The sequence below is a fragment of the Nycticebus coucang genome, chromosome 2 (assembly GCF_027406575.1).
Source record: "Nycticebus coucang isolate mNycCou1 chromosome 2, mNycCou1.pri, whole genome shotgun sequence".
NCBI classification, from domain to species: Eukaryota; Metazoa; Chordata; class Mammalia; order Primates; family Lorisidae; genus Nycticebus; species Nycticebus coucang.
In genome coordinates, this window is record NC_069781.1 from 83,758,346 (window position 1) to 83,782,152 (window position 23,807).

The following is a 23,807-nucleotide window of genomic DNA, read 5'->3' on the forward strand; positions in this document are numbered from 1 at the left end:
AGTGGATCTTTGTCTTCTTTGGAGAAATTTTGGGTAGTATTTTCTTAGTAATCCTCTGTTGAAAGAATAAAGAGGCCAAGTTCATGGGCTCCAATTTGGAAAACAGAGTTGATATGAAAGGATGCTGCAGAGCTCTGAGCCCTGACACTCTGAAACTTGCAAGCTTATTTAATGGTCAGTCCAGCCCTGATGTATTTGATTTTTGCAAAACCCATTTTCAACTAAAAACCTGCTGTTAAAGTAAAACATGTAACCAGATAAAGAAGGAAGGTTCTGGTTGGTGTTTTCTCCCCTACATCCCCCGAAAAGTAACCCAGTTGCCTTCAGACACTCTTCAATATTCTCCTGCTTGGTGTTGCCTCTTAGCTCTTCACACCAGTCCCAGTGTTGTAGTTACTTGTCTGTTTATTGTCTCCATTCTTCTCCCCAGTTAAAGCCCATGATCACTCAGGGCATGGAATTCCTCAGTTTTCTTCTCAGCTGTGTCCCCAGCACCTAGAGCCGTGAGTGCCTGTGCCTTATCAAGTGTCTAAGAGTTTTATATGATCCTGCACAACCCTCCCATCCTGGGGGTTGGATGAGAGGGTCACACAAGATCATATCCTTATCCCCACAGCACAAGTGACAACTTGATTAAGGCCCCACAGTGAGAACTGGTGGACCCAGGATTTGAACCAGATACCAGGATTTGGGGCTGCCTGGCTTTAGAGCCTTTAGAATTTCAAGCCTACTTCTCCATCTGCAAAGTTTCAATTGGAATAAAACCAATCTCTTGATGAGGAATTTTTTTTTTTCAAGTGTGTATTTCCAGTTGGTTTTGTCGGACTGTCCTTTCACAAAACTAACAGTGGTCACTGACGCTGGAGAGCTGGGTGTGGCGGCGTGGGTCTGAAGACCTGGGCAGTACTCAGAGGGCTGGGCAGGAATATTCCTTTCAATGTAGTCCCTTTGGGTGTGGAGGTTTGGCTAAGGAGGGTGCAAACAGAAAAGCATTCAGAAGTAGGGTAAACACTAACAGAAAGAAAAAGTTGAGTTAATAAGTGAACAAATAAACCATCCCATGAATGAGTAAGCAAATGAACTAGTTGGTGGAGTGGGAGGGTGCAAGGGTACAGGGAGGGCACTGTGCCATCCTCAGTAACCTGGCGGGGTTCTCATCCAGGGCTCTGATGAAGACAGACAAGCCCCCAGGCTCCTGTCCTCCCAGACTCTTTGCTGTTCCTACCACATGCTGGCTGATCGAGTTGGAGCAGAATCGGTTATGCCAGTTTGGAATGCTTTAGGAGGTGCTGTGGGAAGTCTCGTGTACCCCCTTTAAAATGTGGTGATGGACATTCCTTTCAGGTTATCCCAAACAGGGTTTGAATGTCAACTTCACAACTTACTAGGCTTTTGAAGAAATATTACTATCTCACTCTCCTTGAACTTCAGTTTTCATCACTAACTGATGAGGTTCTTTTCTCCCTTGTTATTTTACCAGGTTGATAAGAAATTGTATAGAAGACATGCTTATACACATACATGCACACACAGGCTGCCTGTGCCATGCCTTTTGCTCAATATATATTGCTGTCACTTATTATGGTTGAGAATAATAAAAAGGGAAGGAGGATATATATGCCAATAAAATTCTCATGATTAATACAGGTAGATAGTTTTCAGAGTGAAAAGTGCTGAAAACTGCTTTTCTATTTATATTCTGGTAAAGTAGTTTTTTTAACATCGTATATTTTCTTACTAAAGGAAAGACCATTTGTTAGTTTCTATATTTCCTTTACCTTTCAGTTTTTTTGTAGTGTCTTCTTGTGGTTACTAGCTAGATTATTATAGATTTTTAACTTTTTCCAAAATTACTTTGGAGGTCTTATATTGATAGAATCATGTTATTTTGATATGCAGATGCTGGTCATGGGGATGGTCATTCACAGATTTCGGTGTCATATTTGGCATCAGGAAGGCAGAAACACACAGAGATCTCTTGAGTTAATTATAAAAGCCAAGGGCTCATGACAAGGAGAAAGGAAAACCCAATTAACCCCAATTAGACTTACCAAAGGCTTTCCTTTTCTAACAATCTTGATAACAATTCTCTCTATATTGTAGATGTGGGTTGCTACGCTGATGAGACTATTGAATGATATCATACAGAGAAAATAGCTGAGCTTATATAGGATTTATGGAAAATGTATCCCTTTGCATTCATTGGGCTGGTTATGAAATATAAAGCATTTTCCTGTGATGGTGGCAAGGGTTATGACATTGATAACATTTCTTAATATTCTATAAGGCAGATTATGTGCATGATATATTTTTTCTGAACTGAGACAGTTAAAAGCTAGTGTGCCTCTTCTATCTCTCTCCCCTTGAAATGCCTTCCTGGAAGGCCACACATTCCAAATGGTTTGTCTATAACATGCAGGAAGTCTGCAGTCTCCACGTGAGACTTTAAGTGAGAAAGTTAGATATATTTACTGGGAAAAGCCAGTGAAATTGGAGGTTTATTTGTTTTTGCAGCAGAATACAGCCTGTCCTGATTAACTCAGAAATTAGGAACATGTCCATGAGACAAAGCCCACGGGAGGAGAAAAGAGGATACAAAAGGAAAGGTAATGAAACATCACCTGTTATAAGCAGTTGACCCAAATTTGAATCCAGGGCCTGCCACAGATTGTGACTTTACATTACACCACTAAACCTGTTTTCTCATCTTCCTATAAAGTAGTAATAAAAATAATGTGCACTTTAGAAGGCTATAGTAAGAACAAATGAGATCATTTGCAAAAATCAAAGTCTTTTGCATAGTTCTTGGCATATGGTGAGTACTTAAAATGTTTGCTAACGTCTTAGGCTTCAAATATAAAATAAGACCCAAACTCATTTTTCCTTACTCAGGATGACAGTCAAATTCAGTTCAGGCCAGACTACAAAAACGGAGCTCTTCACTTGTAAGATATATTTCAGAGGTGAGTAAACCCCATGAAATTGTATGAAAATTATGAATGTAAACAAACGTGCACTTGAATTCCAGGTGAGAATTATTGAGACAATGTGTTAGTTGGCTAGCACTGTCATAGTAAAATATCTCAAACGGAGTGGCTTAAAACTATTTATTTTCTCATAGCTCTGCAGGCTGAAGTCCATGATGAAGGTATCGGGAGGTCTGGTTTCTTTGGAAGCCTCTCTCCTTGGTTTAGAGATGGCCGCCCTCTTGCTGTATCCTCATAAGTTCTCTCTTCTCTCTTCTGAGTGCACACACAGACCTGTGTCCTAATCTCCTCTTCCTGTGAGGTCACTGGATCAGGGCCACCCATGTGACCTCGTCCTATCATCTTATAGTTACCTCTTTAAAGACCTTATCTTTAATAAATACAGTCACATTCTGAGGTATTGGGGGTTGGTGCTCCACCACATGAATCTGGGAGGGGGCACAATTCAGCCCATGACAGCCTGTGTGTGGGAAATTACAGGAGAGAGGCATCAGGGCCGCTGTCTGAGAACCTGCCCAATAGGAGGAATGAACTGCGGATGTTTTATGGCTGTGCTCGGAACGAACTTCTGGGCTTAATGGCAACATATTCATCAGGTTGAGCTGAGGCCACAGATGGTATGAAATCCCAACATTAGTGGTCTCCAAAGAACCCAGGACAATGCTCACGAGAAAGGCAGACAGAGTGTGCAAGGCCAGTCCCAGTCAAGTAAAAACGTTCCCCCCGACTTCCTACTCCCTCCCACTCAGCGCTACCCCTACCCCAAATATGATCCCAAAGGGGGAATCTGCTTAGCTAGTAGGGAAAGAAGGAAGTGGAGGAGTAAGGTGGAAAAGAGAGAAACATGGAGAAAAGACCAGTTTTCACTCTTTGCCAGTCTGTAAGTTTTTGTCTGCCACAAGCTTCAGTTAGGGGTAGGGGTGGCTACAGTGATTTCTTTCAGACAAATCACTGTAGCTTTGAGGAAAGGTGGGTCTTTCCCTAATAAATGGAACTTGATGTTCTAAATACTGAATTACATCTTAAAGGAATAAAGAACATTTTATTCCCTGAGAGCGAAAAGAAACGTGTAGCTCTAAGGGAGTTTTCATGCAGGGTCAGTAGAAGAACTTCTCCTGCTAAACTTAAAATCCAGGAGACAGCAGGAAATAAAAATAAAGCTGTGTGCTAATTAGATGCCTTAAGTCTCATTTGTTCGATAGGCCAGATGTGTTAGTGATTGTTCTTTAAAATCCTAGCAATAGACTTGGACAGTGTTCTAAGTGGTCATGGGGCTCATGGGCCTGACCCTACACCAAGACTCCAGCCCAGGGAGATAAGCCCTCAGATTGGCCAGACCTGGAATACACACCCTTCCCTTAAGTTAGAGAGGAGCTCTCACTTTCCCAAACCATATGGAGCGAGAATGGAGAAAAGAGGGTTCTCTCAACACATGCTAAGCTGACAAAACCAAACAACTGCCAGCAGCATGTATCCTAGAGACTCTCAGGTCACTTCCGACCTAAAACTGCAAATACTGGATGTTTAGAAAAGTGACAGGTAGTGTGATGCCAGGAAAAGTCTCAGTCTGCAAATCAATTATCCCGGATTCTAGTCATGACATTGCCACCAAGTCGCTGTGTGGTAGTAAGTAGGTCCTTAACCTCTCAAAGCCTCAATATCCATGCAGTGATAGGTCTGGGCTACAATGCGTTAGATTCTTCCTTATTTGTAACTCTTTGGCAGATATAAAGACAGATTTTGTCTATTTCCAGAGGGAGGAGTTTGACTTTCCGGTGATATTATTCTGACTTCTTCCTTGAATTTATGGGAAGCAACATTTTACAACTGAAAAAAACCTGGCATGTTAATTGAAATGGAGGTGATGTACAGAAATGTAATTGCATTGCTTCCTTTTACTTGTTGGGTATAATTATCTCTTAGTTTCTTACATTTTTTTTTCCTTCTTTAAAAGCTTATAGATTGGGGGTAGATCAGATGGGACTTTCATAACTCCTGCGAAACCAGTCTTTTTCTTTAAATTGCAACATCTGCCTTGTGGGAAAACCATACTTATTTTATTTTCCTTCAGATGATAACTCAAAATGATTGAAGGGAAGAAAAGTGATAATGCAACTATGGAGAGACTATCCTGCAATCCCTTAATATTTCCAGAATAGTCATTTTCTGCCAATTCTTGTAGTTGGAGATCATAAGATTCTTGACAACCTAATAGCACTTTGTGCTCATAAAGTCAGGACTGCCTTTTTATTGGATGTTCTTTGGAACATGCAATTATCTCAAGGGCAGGTTGTAGCTAAACATTTTCATCCACCTCACCCCTTTCTGCTGCCTAGGGGAGGATATGACAGACCTCTTGGTTTCAGTTATATGCAAAGGCCCCCAGATATAAATTTCAGAGCTTGCATGTTTCAGAATACTCAGTGCTGCAAATCTTGTTCTGGGGAGATTTGGGTCTTTTGATAGTAGTCATTTTACTTCCAATATTTATGTGGATGAAAGATGCAGACATTTCTGTAGTGTCTCTCCTCCATCACCATTCTGATCATCTTGTGAAATCTTGGTCCATCTGTTAGATACAAAGGAATTTGAAATCAGATTCTCAGGCCCCAAGCAGGGGGTGCTCTGAGTGACATGCAAGCTGGATTCTCCAACCTGCTCCGGCCATTCTTTCCTTGTCTCTAACCGTCCTTGTTCTACACTCTGCTTAGTGTTAAAAGTCATAAAAGAACAAATAAGCATTAGCAGGTCAAACACGGAGTTTTGAATGGGAAACAGAACACACAAAAGAGAGCATTCCTTGGGAGTGATGATTCCTGGTCTTTGTGCCAACAGCAGTGGTGTGGCATCCTTACCTGCATGTCTGGTCCACATGCAGCCCTCCTTAGAAATCCAGGCACAATATTAAAGAGAAACTTCCTTTAAGGAAGTCATTCTTCCTCTGTCTTGAGCGCCCCCTACCTTCTTCCTTTCCTGCAGCCTCCCTCCCTTCCCTTCCACAACCCTGAACTACTGTCTTTGCCACACCTGCTTCTCTGGGGCACCCACCTTTACCGGCCCAGTGAGAGAGGCGAGGGCACTGGCTGGAGGCCTGGGGGATTAAAGTCAGAAGAGTTCAACATAGTCTTTTCACCATGATGTATTCCTCTGTGAACGAGGAGAGTCAGTCAATCTCTCAGAAGCTAAGATTTCTTATATGTCCATTAGAGTAACAAAACCTTTCCAGCTCAGCTCATCAGATGCTGCAAGAATGAGGTACAGTAATGCGTGAACCTGCTTATACAACTCGGCAGTGAGGTGAGAGGTGAGGACTGATTGGGCAGCTAATGACTGAGCAGCTAACATTTCTCAGTCACATACTAGGGGGAGCCCCCTTAGTTACATGCTAACCTAGTTAGTTACATTGATTAAATATGTACATCGATTAATTATCAACACCCTCTGAAGGTTTTCACTGTCATATCCTAGTTCATGTTCACAAGGAAAGTGAAACCTAGCATCGTTGCTCCACCTGAAGCAGCACAGTTACTCACACCAGTGGCTCTTTGAAGCGAGTCTGTGTGTCACTGAAGTCAGCTTTTCTGTGTACGGTCTCTGAGCACGTGGTGTAGTTTTTAGTGGTCAGTGCGCGTACTAGTGTGAATGATCTGCTTAGATTATTCTCACCCACCTATGGTCTGTACAATGATGGGAAAATGATGCCAAGATGCCCAGTGGGTCCAGCTGTCCTCTAGCCTCCAGTCCCTGCTCGTTGGTATCCTCACCTCTTCATTTTCTCTAGATTCAGAGAATTGGGAAGAGCAAATGGCAGACATTAGGGTCATAGCCTACTTTACATGGAAAGTATTTTTTGGAAGTGTAACTAAGATTTTGCAAAAATACCCGGATGTCAGAGTATAACCTCACTCCATACATGTTATTTGTCCTCCTAAGTGCTAGGCTCTGCTGAATCTAGGAATATAAAATAAAAGGACAGCCTGAGGTCTTGGGTTATCATTTCCCAGGCAAGTGTGTAAGGCAGGCCAGTAGCAGAGAGTTAGGAGAAGGACCTCGAGGTGCGAGATTAACTGAGCGTGCTACAGCACTTGGAGGACAGCCAACGGACTAGAAGAAAGGCAGAGAACAAAGGGTGGCAGGAAACACTTCTGGATGGAGGCCTTGACAGACATAAATCTTACAGAGGCATCACCCCTGATCCCACTATGATGGAGACTATTCTCCCTCCCCGTTGGGTGCCTGTGCCTTGAATCTCCTTATGCCTTCATTTCTTATGTCCCCAAGCCCCACCCCGATTTTTCCCTCAGTTGTGATTTAACTATAATAAAATTCTTAAGCCTAAGGACTTTCTCCTCTACCCTTCCCTCAAGACTTGGTTTGCCAAAAAACTGCACTCCCCTGGTTGTGTGGGAGATAAGCTCCAGTAAAATTCTTTTACCTTTGAAAATCAGCTGCAAGTAGCTTATAAGTCTCAAAATACTGCAGAGGCTCCATAATCACTTCGCTTGGCCTTCCTTGTTTTCATTGGTGGGAAAATACTTGGGTCCAATTCTGAGTGGCGGGGCCGAGGCACGAGAGAGATGATGAGTCCCTTCATGCGCCCCTTTGTAAGAAAGGGCAACCAAGGGACACAACAACAAGTCCTCTACATTTATGTTTCCTGGAGTTTATCATCCAGGAAGGTCACTGGCTGTGGACCTTTTTGCTAGCAGAGGTTATCTGAGAGATCTAGACTTAAATATTAAACAGAAGAAAAACTATATTCGAAATGTGAGAATAAAGACATTTTAAGAAACATTAATGCAACAGAAGATCTTAGCCCAGTTCAGCATCAGGGAGTGAAGACACAGCCAGGCTCATGTGGGGACAACATAACTTCTTCTGGCCGAGGGAGATGTTGGAAGAGTCTAGTCTGTTTGGCAGGGTGAGGGCCACTATGTCACAAGGTCCCAGGGAGAAGCCACATGCTTTCTGCCTCAGACTCTCTGACGACAGCTCATGAGTGGAGACACCTGGGGTTGAAAACCTCCCGGTCCATTTGTGCTCATTTAAGGACCAGGTGCCTCTCTCTCACATTAGGGCCCTTCACAGGCTTTGCTTCATTGATCACAAGAATGCCGCAAGAACTGTTCCTTCTGCATAACTCAGAACTTCAGAGAAGATTCAGTCACATCTCCAGAAGCAGGGAAATGGAACGTTCCCCATTTCTGTCAACAGAGTCTGCTAGCCCACCTTTGCACTGGCATTCTATGCTCACACCTGGCTGGGGCGCTGTAAGACATTCCAACTCTATTCAGAATTGTTAGAGAAGAGAATAAAGCTCTGGGATATCTGTCCTAGGACCTGTCAAAACAATTGCCATTGCAAGCGGCAAAATATAATCCATCATTTGTAGATCTTTATTCAAGACATGCATCAACTTGGATACTTCTCCAGGGAATTATGCTAAAAGAAAATGAAAAAGCCAAACTTCAACTGTTACATATTGTGTGATTTTAGAAATAGCAAAATTCTAGAAGTAGAGAACAGATTTCCAGGGGTTAAGAAAGGAGTAAGAGTGCAGGGGACATGGGTGTCACACCTGGACCTGTGTTTGCACAAAACAAGGACTCACTGCCCGCTCTTTCTTTCTTCTTCTTCTTTTTTTTTTTTTGCAGTTTTTTTTTGGCCGGGGCTGGGTTTGAACCTGCCACCTCCGGCATATGGGGCCAACGCCCTACTCCTTTGAGCCACAGGCACCGCCCCCACTGTTTCTTTTGTGGGGCTCAGTATTTTGTCCATAGCATTTTGACTCTTGAATGACTATTAAATACATATAATAGATTTTTATTTTTATAACTAAATTATCAATTTTACTTTTGTAACCTATATTATCAAAACACTGTTTTTCAAGTGACTGAAATGAATTTATATTGAAGGCTTATATATTGAAGGAATATAAAAACAAAAAAACTTATCATTTAGTGTTTTTCTTCTTTTGAACAGAAGGACCAAATCCCAGTAGAAAAAAATACATACAAATGAAATATAGCAATGGGTAATGCATAACTTTTTTCTTCTTAGACAAGAGAAAAAAAATAATAAACTGCATACAAATAAATGCAACAATGGATATTATATATTTAATCAAATTTCAGGTAAATGTTTGTATTACTACATGGGACAAGGCAGGGTGCAGAACTGGGAGTTAGAATACAAAGGGTATTACCTAACCTTTGTCACTGGTAATTTAGCAGCCTTTCAAGTGTCACTTGACTTCCTTACGCCTCTGTGAAATGAAGTTATTGGGCTAGAAGAACACTCAGTTCTCTTCTAGTTCCGACACCTTGTGGTTACACGAATGTTGGGTGACTGAGCATTGGGCACAGACCCTGCCATGTGTTTTTCTGTCCACTGACCCTCCCCATGAATTCATGTGGGCCGAGTCTCTGAATCAATCATCTGCTGACCTACATTGTGGGCTCCTATGCTGCACTTGACACCAACTTCTGTTTGTTGTTCTTTTAGTCCTACTGTCTCTATTAGCATAAAGATTAATTGTGATGATTGGTAACTCTGTGGTGAAAGGCATTGAGTTCATTTAATTAGAACTAACCTGCTTTGGTATTAGATGTATTTAAATTTCTAAACTCAACTCTAAGCCAGGATTTTAGCTCACATTCTTCTCTTCCTCGTTCTTTCTTTGGTGGTGAATGTTACCCTTTATCTGATTTAAAAAGAAAGGAGGAGATGGAAGGAACAGACCCATGATCACAATGATGAGGTTCCTGGGGTTCTAACAGAGCCTAACAGCTCGGACAAAGGAAGACCCAGAGAAGGAGCAGGTAGCAAGAAGACACAAAGTCAAGGCCAGAGGAAGACCTTGGTGTCTGTAAGACGCTATAATTTTTGTTGAAATAATTATTAGTGCTAAGACACTAAGTAGATCAGTATTGTGTATCATTTAAAATGTTTCTAATTGGATGATTTATAACTAATAGATAGGAAGGTACCTTCCCAGATGTTTTCAAAATGCAGGCAACCTGTTTGTTATTAAGGAAAAATATTTAATATTGTAATGACCTTTGACGAAATGACAAAGAGCAATAGTGTCACAACACACACAAAGAGCAGACACTAATATCCTCGAGGGAACATGTAACTTTTCTTCACAATTCTTCTTCTCTTTCCAGGGAGAAGGCACATTTTTTCAACCTACTAGGATGATGGTAATTAATACTCATATATTGAAATGAAGTATTTATTCTTTACAACCATCAACCCCTTTTTGACAGGTTCTTGTTAACTCAGTCACACTGAGTTTGGTATGTCCCTATGTTTCCCTCCCAAGCCAAGACAGTACTAACCAGCTTGACCAAATATTAGGTAGGGCTTGCAAGTTGTATCTCCGTTATTAAGAGGTAGTGTAACAAGAGGAAACCACTATAATTGAGCATAACACATGTTCCTTGGTTAGTTTTTGGATCATGGGGGAAAATGTCATAAAGACTATTAGTGGGACAATCAGAAAAAAATTGTAAATAGATCACATGTTAGATACTGGTATTTTGTCAATGTTAAAGTTCCCGAATTAAATAATTGTGCTGCAGTTTTGTGGGGGAAAAAAGACCTTATTGTTAGAAACCCATACTGAAGTATCGTGGGGGATAATGACATTATGTCTAAACATTATTTTTATATTTATCTTTTTTTAAGTTGATATGTCAGAATGTTGGGGATACACATGTTTTGTTTACATACTTTTGTTTTTTGCACAGATTGAGTCAAAGTTATACGTGTAAGTATGCCCTTTACTCAGTGTGCACAATATCCAATAGGTGTGAATCTTATTTTTATGTTTATCTTAAAAAAGGTATCTCTATATAGAATGGGAGCAATAAAGTCAGTAAAGGAAAATATTTGAAAAATAGTGAATAAAGCATATATGGGAGTTCTTTACACTTTTTAGCACCTCCTCTTAAAGTTTGAAATTATTTTAATATATAAAGCTAAAAGAAAATCAGTTGCCGGACTAAATTAGTTTTGTGTTTTCATATTTAGCATATTTTTCTAGGCCTTATGAAACTTTAAAAGACGTAATAGGACAAACACACAATCCCAAAATTAGTGAAAAAACTTCAAGGTAGCATCATGGCAGCATACACACATTTTTATAAAACTCAGAGATATCCATTTCCTAAAAACTAAATTCTTGTGAAATTGGTCAGTACATGGTATTAGAGCAAATGTTCAAAAAGGATTGGTATACCTTTGGCATAGATATTTCATGAGGTGATAAAGCTCATGTTCTAGGGAATTGGGAGCCATCCCACATGTTCGTGGAAGTGACTATTTTTCTCTAGGCTAAAACCCACCACCCAGAATTGAAGGCCAGTTAAAAGACATGATCTACATGTTCTAAGCCCCTGCAGGGAAGTCTGTGGTCTAGCTTCTGAGAGAGGACATCTCTCCTCTTCCACAACATGTCAGAGTGATAACTGAGCTGTTCTCCCTCATTTGTGCTTTGACTCAGGATATTACCCTCCAGGATGCCACCGTCCTCCTCTGCTGTAATAGGAAGGTTCACACCCTCCTGGCAGTCACTGAATATTGGTATCCAGAAAATTTACCTATCATCTCTAATTCTTTTTCCTATATATCCTTTTGTCATCTGCAGAGGAAGGCTCAAACACATCTCCAGGGAACATAAAAAAATCCCAGGGTAAGTCAGTAAATAAAACTCTACTGGGCAACTGGTGTTTTATGTGTAAACGTACCCTGGTTTTCAGCGTACCCTAAGAGAGCCACCCAAACATAAGTATTTAGTTCATGGGGCACATGGGCAATTGCACTTCTAAAGGTCCAAGTAAAATTAGAGGTACAAAAAATTACATGTGTTTTAAGGGAAAAAGCTTTCTTTGATTATTCAGAATATTGTGGGGATACAAATGTTTTGGGTTACATGGATTGCTTTTGCTATGCTTAAGTCAGAGTTGTGTGTCTATCACCCGGTCTTCATTGTATGTGTCAGGTAAGTTTTTAATCTTTCCCTTTTTCCCTACGCTCCAACTTGATTTCCACTGAGTTTTATTTCCCTCTGTGCACATCTGTGCTAATGGGTTAGTTCCAAGAATAACCACTACATGTAGTGCTTGTTTTTCCATTATTTAGATGCTTCACTTAGGATAATGGTCCCAAGTTCCCTCTAAATTGTTGCAAAAGGCAGAAAAAACATTTTGAGTTCATCACTCCCTCCAATTATGTAAAAAAAAAAAAAAAAATGGCTAAAATTCTCTACCTTGAGTTTTATTCTATTTTGAGTTGGTGAGAAGAATTTAAGAAAAGCATTCTCCTTGCACCCGACCTCCACCCATTTCCATTTCTTCTTGAAAGTTTCGAAATGAAATCAGAAATATGTATTCTAATAAAAGAATTAAGGAAAAAAAAGAAACAAAAAAAAGAAAAAGAAAATAATTTAAAACAGGGGGAAAAAACCTTGACTAGACATTTGAAAACGTGTTTCTGAAATCTGACATTGGCTCTGCCTCAACAGTGAATTTCAGCTTCTGTCACTTAATTTGGTTTTCTTGGAGCTCAAAACATTGTTTGCCATGTGCCCACGGAGGACTGTGAGGTCATACTTATAGCTGCAAAAGTGAATTCTTGATAAAATTCCTGACCTGTATTTCCTGTAGCATGTGGGTTAAATAATAAGATATGTTTTAACTTTTAAAGGTTTTAAGAATTATTGCCAGTGTGGCTTTAATACAAATACTGGAATACAAATAATGTTGAGAGGCTCGTGATGAGCCAATATAAAACAGACATTTTCTGTTTAATCCTGTAATGTCTTATTGATACAATGAAGATTTAATTTTCAAACATTTAAAATTTGAAAATGCGTATCTGAAATCTGACATTGTCTTTGTCTGAACAGTGAAGTCCAGCTTCTGTGGCAGTTTGGTTTTCCTGGAGCTCAAAACCTTCTTTTTTTTTTTTTTACCATGTGACATTGAGTACAGTTTTAAATATTGAAACTTGCTTCTGGCTTTTGTCTTGCTCTGTGCTCAGCCCCCTTTGTTATACATTTACAAAATGTTCTGGTGGGATGCCATTATAATATTAACTTGTCTACCTATTAATTTATTTGCACATGGGTTTAAACACTGTCTGGTTTTAGGAAAACACAGCCCTCCTATTTGGATATTTTCCCATTTCAATGTCCAAAAACCTTTCAAGTCTTCCCAAAACTTTGGTTCCTACAATTTTTAAACAATAATTACGTCCCAAACTTTACAAAGGAGTTCAAACTGCAGAGCTTATAGGCCCATGCAAGTTTGAGAAACCCTTGAATTTGGAGTTGAAATTGTAAGTCTAAGAAGCTAATGAATTTCATTTATTCTTATATTGTTAAACTTGGCTTTGGCAGCTAGTTGCGTGTCTAAACAAGTGTCACTGAGGTTAATGTAAAATGACAAGTATTTATATAAAACATGGATATGAAAAAATGTTTTCCTATGTTGGTGAACTAATGACCCTGGAATTTCGTCTTCAGTAGGTTCTTGGTCTTGGTGATTCAAAGAATAAATCCAGGGACCACAGATCAGTGGTAAGGCAGGATTTATTTTACAGGGTAAAGTACAAAACACACCAAAGCTCCTGTCAGAGAGAAACAACCCAAGTTGGGGGAAGAACTCTCTCTCTGGGCTCTTTGTCCAGGGGTATATAGATGGTTGCCTGGGTCCTCTGTAGTTACATTTAGCCAGGACTCTGTAGTTAGATTTAGCGTGCCTGGGCTCTCTGTAGTCAGATTTAGCGAGGACTCTGTCGCTACATTTGGCTGCAGTTACATTTGGCTAGGACTCCATAATGAATGGAATGAATGTAATCCTTTGGTTCCCAGGCCTAGAAACTTACCAGAAATTGACCAGGCCAGGGGGACCTGCAAGTACAAAGGGAGGGAGACATTAAGGGGCTGGTGTCTCCTCAGCAGTTGTCTGGTCCCTTTGGCTCCTGGAGCCTCCTGCTCCTCCCCACCCCCGCCCTGCTGGTTTCTCCACCAGCTGCCGCAGCACCAACACTGTCAGGGCAGAGGTGGCAGGTCCTCCCCTCAGCCTACCTGGCTGGGGCATCACCTATCCTGTATCACTAAGAACATTTTAGCATATGTACAGTAATATGCAAATAGTTGCTTTGTTTTACACGGATCTAAGGAAGTTCCTATATGGGAACAAAGAGAAGAATGAGAATACAGATGGCCACTCTTCTGAGAGCTGCGGTGGGTCAGGCTGGTGTGGTCAGCTTTACACGGAGGGCATTCTTCCAGCTCCTCCCCTTCTGACCCCAGACCTCTCCTTAGAACACTAAGGGCTCCCTCATTGCACAGAACAGCACCTTCCAGTGTGGATTTCTTAATGATAATCAGTGTTATATGAAGGTAAGGGGAAGGCAAGATTTTTGCTAAAATAAATTTTGGGGAAAAAAAACCTATTAGACTGAAACTCTTTCCCTTTTATTCACCGCAAGTCTCCTTAGCAAGTTTCAGATCTAAGGCTTCTTCATGAGGCCATTCCTGATTCTTGCAGTTAGACTCCATCAGTACCACGTGGAACATCACTGCACTTAGTTTTTAGAACCCACACTTCCGTTTTATGGCCCCGCCTTTATTCTTTATTTATCGTATTTATTCCACACTTCCATTTTATGGCCCCGCCTTCATTCTTTATTTATCGTATTTGTTCCCCTTGAGATGGGAGACCATTGACTAGGTGCCTGTTTTCCACCATACCTAGCATAGTGCCCAGCCCAGGACTTTATGAAGACTCAATAAACACTTCCGGAAGGACTATGCCATCTATCTCAAATCTGTGCCACTGATACCAAGGATTCCTCTGGAACATAAAATATTTCATTACCCCTATGAGAATGGGTAGATTAGACTTTTATTTTTAAATACATCTTGGTGCTCCATTTAATACTAGTTTGGAGTGACAAGGAAAGTAAATCACCATAACCAAAACTTCTACTTAAAAAAATTCAAACGTAAGAAGCAGCATGCATGGTTGTTTTTATTAAGCTTCATATTCAGCTTACAGCTAAGTATTTCAGGCATTACTTCATTTGACAAGCGGACACAGTATTCTAGGAAACATTTCAAGACACTGCAGGGACTTTCTAACTACAGGAACAGAGCAGCTTACTCTGCAGTTAACATGTAAGTTAAGGACTTCAAGTAGTCATTAGGGGAAAGAAGCTAAATGACAACTGGTCACTTCTATGAAGTGATGAACCTGGACAAATAGCTACAACAAAGAAAAGCACATGACTGTTACAGAGCTTGAGATCTTGCACCTAAATCCCTCTATTTTATTTAGGATAGGACTTGGGGTCATATATCAGAAGGCAAATGATTCAGAATAAGCTTCATGTCAAGTTTTCTATGGATAGGATTAACACTAATATGATTAGCTTGCTTTTAAAAAAAAATGAAGACAAGAAACATTTTATATTGAAAACCCACTCTATAGTGACAATAGGAGATGCTCAGCCACTGAAGAATTTCTTTCTATTCTTGTAGTTTTTATGAGTTCTTCTGAGAGATTTTCATTGTGACTGTCTTGACCTCAGTATATTCATGGAGACCATATTCTCCCCTGAAAAGAGAAAAAAAAAAAATACCCACAAACACATCGTTGAGCACAGGAGTACAAACGTTCTGTAGTATATTATTGGTACAAGTTTGTTCTTGTTTATCTGTCTAGGAACAATGGAAAATATTTTCTGTGTACGGAGCATTTTATGTAATAGCTAGCCAACCACAAACTATCTCGCCTTACATAAATCCCCTTGTGGGGAAAATGTTTGTAAAATGTCTTTCATTTTAAAGAATGATCTACTCTCAGTTGAATGTCACAGAAATTGTTCATTTCTGACATTATTCTACTTGATTTGAAAAGTTTTAACTACTCAAAAGACAATTCAACCCAGCAAGAATTTTGTCATTTCTAGGTGAGAGTCCCGGAATACGGTAAGACAGGCCAGGTAGTAATGTACAACCACTGAGAAGCAGTGCGAAAAAACTGTAAACCAGAGACGAGAGCAGAGCTGCATTGACCAACTGCACAGAACTGGCACAGAAGTGACGAGGGGCTGAGATGTTCGTTTTAAGGAGCCCTAATGTGGCTTGAAACTCTATCATGCAGCTGCAGTTTTAGCAATATCTTTTGATTCTCAATAAAACAAAGTCTGACCTTTCTTGTTAGAGCTTTCTGTGCTGTTGTTTTTTTTTGTTTGTTTGTTTGTTTTATTGTTTTCTCTTTAGGAGGAGGACAAGGGTAAATTCAGGCTGTTGGGCTTTTTGCAGTTGTTGGTTTCCCCCCTGTATATAACCTCCTTTATCCTCTCCCATTTGCTTATTTAACTCTCTAGTCCAACCCAAATGATCAGGATTTAATCCCAATCAATCCAGTGGGACCATACCAAGTTGTTATCAGGTTTATGGGGACCTCTTGCCAGCATTATAAACTGACTGTGACTTACCCTCTGATGAAAAGATTAACTAGAAGGACTGATTAGGCTCCATTATATTCTGTATTGTTTTGACAAGAGGATCAAATTACATGTATAAGAGAGTATTCTCAAAATCACAGCACTTATGCACATTTAGGCTTACAGAAGAATGAAGTCTTGATCCTTTTCTACCCCACCCTTCTTGTGATATAGACAGGTACACAGAAGACATCATTTTCTCCTCAGTAACTTAATAGTCTTGGACTGATTATTTTCTTGGGCAATTAAGCTTCTGAAAAATACCTTTTTAAAGCTTCAATGATCATGTTCTTCAAAATAATTAAAGGGTTTAGCCTCAGTTATCTGAAACCCATTATAAGACAGTATTTTAATAAGTATTTTATCTCATAGAGTTAGATGAATCAACCCATGATTTTAACTAAAAGGCTTTTCATTGTATTTTGGGTCACATGGGCACTTGAAACTCTCCCAGTAATAACTGTGACTACTGTCCTACTCAGGCTGAAGGAGGCCCTGCTCCTGAGGATTCGTAGATTTCTGCTGTATCTGTGATGTAACACAAAAGCATCTGTTCACATTTCTCCTTATCATACTCAGTCTGTGAGTTGCTGATACTGTGCTTCTAAAACCTTCACTGTACAAATCATCTGGGACCTTATATTCAAAGACTGATTCCAACTCAGTGGGTCTGAAGTGAGGCCTGATACGGCATTTCTAGTAAACTTCCCATGGCTTCCACACTTCTTACCCAGGATTCACACTGCAACAAAAAAGGGACCACTAACAAGTTTTCCCTTCGTACTGAGGTCAGAGATTGGCACTCATTAACAGGCACAGAGGAAATACTTGCTGAACTGACTTGGAATTATCATTGAGCAAAAACATTCATTCAAATTCTCACCCAGTCGTTTGCAACACTTCCTTGTTCCTTTTCTATGGGATGGGAGGAAAGAAATACCTTGTGAGGTGCTGAGAGGCATGTAAGGTTTATATGGGCATGCTAGCAACGTCTCCAAGGACCTATGTCAACCTAAATGAAAATGAGTTCTATTACACAAAGAGGCAATTTCTGCCATTTAACCCACTGCAGCGCCAACCCATGATCAGAGACACAAAATCAAGGTTTGCACATTCTGTATCACCATCAAATACATGAGGGCCTTCAGACCACCATTTTTGGCTCCCTGAGGCCTCCGTTCCCAACTGATCAATTCTATCTTGGAGGATCAAATTTCTATCTTGGGGGACAAATTATAATTTAAGTCTTAGTTATCTCTTGAGGTTATCATTTGAGTAATTCTCTTGAAAGATCTTGCAACACATGACGTATTTATTAAGTTCTTAAATTTAGGCTTGAACAGTAGCATTCTCAGCTGGAATTTCTTTTTTTTTTTTTGTAGAGACAGAGTCTCATTTTATCGCCCTCGGTAGAGTGTCATGGCATCACAACTCACAGCAACCTCCAGCTCCTGGGCTTAGGTGATTCTCTTGCCTCAGCCTCCCCAGTAGCTGGGACTACGGGCGCCCGCCACAACGCCCGGCTATTTTTTGTTGCAGTTTGGCCAGGGCGAGGTTTGAACCCACCACCCTCGATATATGGGGTCGGCGCCCTACTCACTGAGCCACAGGGGCTGCCCTCAGCTGGAATTTCTTAAGAGAAAAAAATATATCATAACTTTTCCTTTTATACTTTAAAGAAGGAAATTATGTATCTCTATGTTAAATTTAGGAAGTTATTGGTGGTTGATTCCTATTTTCACTCCTTCTCTTACTCAATTTCATTATGCCTCAACCTTAAAGTCTGTATTCAACATACCCAAGATATGTTTGGTCTACTTAAGTTGTCTCATCCCTTTTGATTATTTTATCTTCATGATTCCCAGGAAAATGTGTTAGATAGCTGGGCCAGCAATGAACTAACCATCCCAGAGTAATCTAACCTTTGTTCCAGCTTTGTTGTGCAATGTAATTCTGCCAAGGGAATCCAGTAACAGGTATTATAAAGAGAAGAAACTGGGGGCGGGGGAGGAAACCATCTTTTGAGTTTCTACTCTGACATTATAAGGCTAGGGATTGGACATTCATTATGTCACAACCATCTTCAGAGGAAAGTTAACATCTCCATTTGAAATACGAGGAGCAGAGGCTCAGCAGATGGACAACTTGAAGCAGGCAGTACGGCTAGCGAGTGGGGAGTCAGGACTTAAATGCAGGTTGGTCAGACTCTAATGATGACTTCTCAGATAAACCTTGCACTTTCTATAGGTTGGTATTTTTCTGCTCTTTATCTCCTCAACACATATCCATGGCCCTTCACTACTCTACAAGTAAAATCTGAGCCAATTTTCTTGACTTTAGGACTTCTTAATCTGTATCACATTTAACTCTAAAATCATATTTTTCACCCCTACAAATAAATCTACACCAGCCAACTAAATTCACTGAGCCCTTCGACATGCCACATGCAATGTTCCACTCAAGAATGCCCTCTCCCTGCCTTACATGAACTCCCATTGCTTCTGCAAGGTCTTTTGTTACTCTGTCAACTTCCATCAAGTTTTTATCCATTGAAGTTCCCCTGGGGTTAGAACCATACAATCTTAAGCACAGAGAGGACCTTAAAGACCTTCTGTTTCCTCTGTTCACACCTATCTTCACCCACAATCCTTGACCTTGTGCAGCAGATGAAAATAGTAAGAGAGAGATGCCATCCTAAATTGTTTTCTGGTGGTGTCCAGACATTTTTGTCCTTTGATAATTTGCCCTGCACTTTACCTGCTTTCCTGCCTTCATTAGATATGAAGCTCAATCTAGTATAAATAGTATGTATAGTCTCAATTTATTTTGAGTATCTTTTTATAAATTCCTCCTTCCACCCACAGTTACATAGAGGATGGAACATAGTGCCTTGTCTCTGGGACCTTATGTAGCAAGTACTGATGAATACATGTTGAGAATATTGATGAGTCATTCTATCATTCCTCCATTTGACAGGAGTCCCAGAAACATGTTTCACTGCATTTTTGTTGACTCTTTAAGACAAATGAGGAAGTCCTTGCATATTTCCTGCATTCATGACCCTTAGAAACTAAGAAATGGGCAAATTTACTATGTTTGATTCTGCAATGTTTATATGTGATTTACTTTTTCTTTTCATAAATTTTTAAAATTTATTGGTAAATGTAAGAAAATTTAAGAAATAAAATGGATATAATTGCTTGAACTAGCTTAACCAAATATATTGCTTTGCTAGTACATTCTGTGTTTAGATGTGTATGTGAACATTTTCACAAAAATTCTACATAACTCAGCTTCAAAAGCAACAGAAGGCTCATAGATACACTTATATATAAATTTTTCCAGTCTAATCACTACTATAAAACATATGTCCCTTAGTCAAATTTCCCTTTAGGTTTACATTTTAGTTCCAAAAATAACTTATTTAGGTAATTTAAAATTTTAGAGTCTACATCAATAATATCTCAACAAATGAGAATCATTTCTTTAAAATTGATGTTTTCTGAGATAAGGCACTAAATGTATTTATCTAGGAGGTATATTCAAATAACTGGAGTATTCTTATATTTTTACATTTCTTACAATCACCAATTTATGCTTTTCACCTTTCTAGAAATGTTTCCTGTATGGAATACATTCATAGAGACAGCACATAATTGTACAAGTAAGCAATATTTCTTTTCTTCCTTTCTTTCTTTTTTTTTTTTGAGACAGAGTCTTTCTATGTCACCCTTGGTAAAGTGCCATGGCATCATAGCTCACAGCAACCTAAAACTCTTGGGCTTAAGCGATTCTCTTGTCTCAGTCTCCCAAGTAGCTGGGACTACAGCACCCACTATAACGCCTGGCTATTTTTTTTTTGTGGTTGTTGTTGTTGTTGTTGCAGTTGTCATTGTTGTTTAGCTAGCCTGGGCTGGGCTCAAACCACCGGCCTCGGTGTACTGGCTGGCGCCATAACCACTGTGCTATGGGTGCTGAGCCAGTAAGCAATATTTTAATCACCAATGTAAAGTGCTTAATATAGACCTTTATGAAGAGTAGGCGCTTAATAAATTCTATATCCTTTCTGCTATCACCTTTCTTTAAGAAGCTATTTGGTGGTATAAATTCTTCAGGGAACAACCAGAGCAGGTTGTATGTAAGGTGCTAATTGTGAATTAATTCCCCAGGAATAAAAACCATTTTCATGAAGGTAAGCATATTAACAGAAAGTTATTCTTACAGTTCTCGTCCATTTCCAGACATCTTGAATCCACCAAAGGGGCACTGGGCAGACACCATACTATAGCAGTTCACCCTAAAGAGAAGTACATTATAGGTGATACTTAACATATGAAATAACTCTTACTTGGCAATTTTAGAAATTTGGAAAGCTCCTTAAGAACTGCATTCATTATGACCAAAAAGCAGCACTATAAATTAGCACTAGAAACAGAGAAAATGGTACAAATATGTCTGCATGTATAGGTGGATAGCCATGTTCAGAGCACATCTTGTCCCTGAGTATCGGTAGTTAGTATTAGAAAAGCTGGAATAGCTAATGTGCCATAGGAGGAAGGACAGGGTTTGCTGAAGACTGGGAGTTGTTAGATGGGTATTCCTTACAACCTCTATTCAATAAGCTTTGTAATTCTCTTGAGGTCTGTGTACTTAATAGGCTAGATTCAATTTTCTCTTGCAATTACAATATGTATCATATTACTCAGTTCATTTTTTCCCCGTTAAATTGGTTCAATAAACTACTTAAACAGAGGCTTTGGCAGGAGTTGGACTTAATTATCAATCTGTTTATTCCCTGTCATATTTCATAAAGTGTTTAAAGATGCTTATATAAACAAATGTAATTACAAAAATGTGAATAATTAGAATTCAAGAAATAATTACAAAGAAAGATCGAGATGGGGGAAAATTAGAATGCAGTTATGCAGGCCATGAACAATTTGTTTAGCTTTAAATTTCCTGGTGGCCAAAGTTAAGAGCAAAATCTAATTACTTACATGATTCTCATTACCATACTAAAGAAAAAAAAACATTTTTGAAGGAGAAAACAATGTTCGTTTTAAATACTTTTTCTTCCCTATTATAATAGGTGGATAATAGTATGACTTTCAGGCAAAAAAAATTATGTTACATTTGGAAGAGTGTAGATATTGTTCTGTTCTTGAAATAACATTCAAATGTTTTCTCACTTAAAGCACTTACTATCTCAATTGTTAGCTTTGGACCACCAAGTTTTCATTCATGTCTCTCATCCTGAAGTAATAGTCCCTTTAATAAACTTACACTTTTAAAAGCGGTTTCTTTCAGCTTTGTTTAATTAGTATTTAACTCACAAAACCACATACCTACTTTGAAATGGTGGATAAAATGCCAGCAACTCTGGAATTCAATAATTGTCCTAAATATCCGATGTAACTATTAGGGTAGAACAAGATCACAGTACTATTATGCTCTAGGGTATATAGCAATAAAATGTGATCCTCTCTGTTTTCAAAGTATAGAAATTCCAGACTGGAGATTCTTAAGATACTCAGTGAAATGATGCCATCCAAGGTTCTTTATCAATGAGGCATGTACAATAACATTCTGTTATTCCAAAATAAAAAATCTGAAACTTGTCTTTGTTAAGAAATGCAGAAAGTATGTTTCCCCTTTGACTCTATGTTGGTAATGAAACTATTTCAGTAAAATATACAGTAGAACTGAGGAATATTCACTTAGAGAAAGCTTGGGTTCAAAATATTATTGATCCTCTCCAAGTTTGTGTTTCCTCAAGCATAAAGTAAAGATGACACTATTTAATAGGTTGTATGTAAGGTATGATAGAATGTGCATGTTGTAGAACTTGGTACATGGTATGTCTGTAGTAAATGGAGATAACACACGTGTACAATTGTAACGCTACATTTTATTAGTGTTTTTATTAGTCATAGGTAAATTCTACATTGATCATTAGCCATACTATTTAAGAATATGCTTGACTTTATTTAAAAGGGTTAGAAAGAAAACATCTCATTATAGAAAGAATCAGACTTATATGCAGTAGTCCTTAGTTCTGCTTGCAAATTAGAATCACTTTAAAAAATGCCCCTTAAATAAAAAGTCTATACCAGACTCAATGAGTGAGATTGTTTTAGTCTGTTTTCGGTTGCTATAACTGAATACTACAGACTGGGTAATTTATAAACATTAGAAATATACTTGGTTCATGGTTCTGGAGGTTGGGAAGTCAAGATGGCATTGGCGTCCTGCGAGGGCCTTCTTGGTACAATATCTCATGATGGAAAAGCTTTTTTAGGGCATGTGAAAGAGCAAAGCACAAGTGGCTGTACTCATTTTTATTACAACTCTCTCTCACTATATAAATAATGGCACTAATTTGCCTTCATCACCTAAATCTCCCATGAGGCCTCAATTTTTAATACTGTTATCATGGCAAGTAAATTTCAACATGAGTTTTAGAGGAGACATTCAAACCATAGCATTGACATAATTGCTGTGGTGATAGACAGTCTCCTCTACTTCAAATCACTTTATACATTTTTGAAGTCCCCAGACGATTTTAATGAAAGGTTGAGAACCATGGCCTTTGAGTCTGAAGTAGGTCTGACACTTAGCTGTTATTTATCATGGGATTGTGATAAATTACCTAAGCTCACAAAGCTTCAGTTTTTTCATTAATAAATTTAAGAGAACAATGAAACAGTTACAAAGTAAAACGAGGTAATGAATGTAAGAATACAGTGCCTTGCATAGAGTAAACATTCACTAAAAAATGACCCTCCCTTTGGCTAAGAGAAAAGATTCTGGAGCAATCAAGAGGAGCAAAGCTTTTTCCTTAAGGATATACAATTTGTAATGTCTTCCTTTCCCCCCAATGGAGTAGGTGTGACTTAGTATTGGGAAGGAAAATAGTCTTGGGCTGTTGTCAAGACTGAGGGGACCAAGTGAGATTTAATGGGGGAAAAAAAAACAAGAACCGACCAGGAACTGGGGGATGCAACAGTTTGACAGCCACAGAATTAGCATTTATAACCTCTAAATTAATGTCTAAAAATCAGAAATATAAACTAGGTCAAAAAATAACATAATGATATGCTCCTCAAGGCTCAATGGCTTCCTCTAAATTAAGAACTTCAAATGTCTCTAATAATCTCAGTGTAAGAAGCAGACATAAAAATTAAATGTTTGCTTATATTACAATACCAAATAAATATCATGTTTATCTAATTAAACTTGATTAAAACAGAATGTTTCTCCTTTGTATAAAGTATAGTGCCAAGTGTCTAGAAATTA

General features: G+C 39.1%; 1 protein-coding gene across 1 annotated transcript in view; it reads right to left on the reverse strand.

The window, feature by feature from the left end:
* Window positions 1-15,016: 15,016 nt before the first annotated feature.
* Window positions 15,017-23,807, reverse strand: part of ALDH1A1 (aldehyde dehydrogenase 1 family member A1) — a 51,197-nt gene continuing 42,406 nt past the window's right edge. The window contains exons 12-13 of the mRNA XM_053575037.1: window positions 20,734-20,808; window positions 15,017-15,616 (exon numbers count right to left, since the gene is read on the reverse strand). Coding sequence (XP_053431012.1) covers window positions 15,544-15,616; window positions 20,734-20,808 — 148 coding nt within the window. The 3' untranslated portion in view covers window positions 15,017-15,543. The remainder of the gene's footprint in view (window positions 15,617-20,733; window positions 20,809-23,807) is intronic.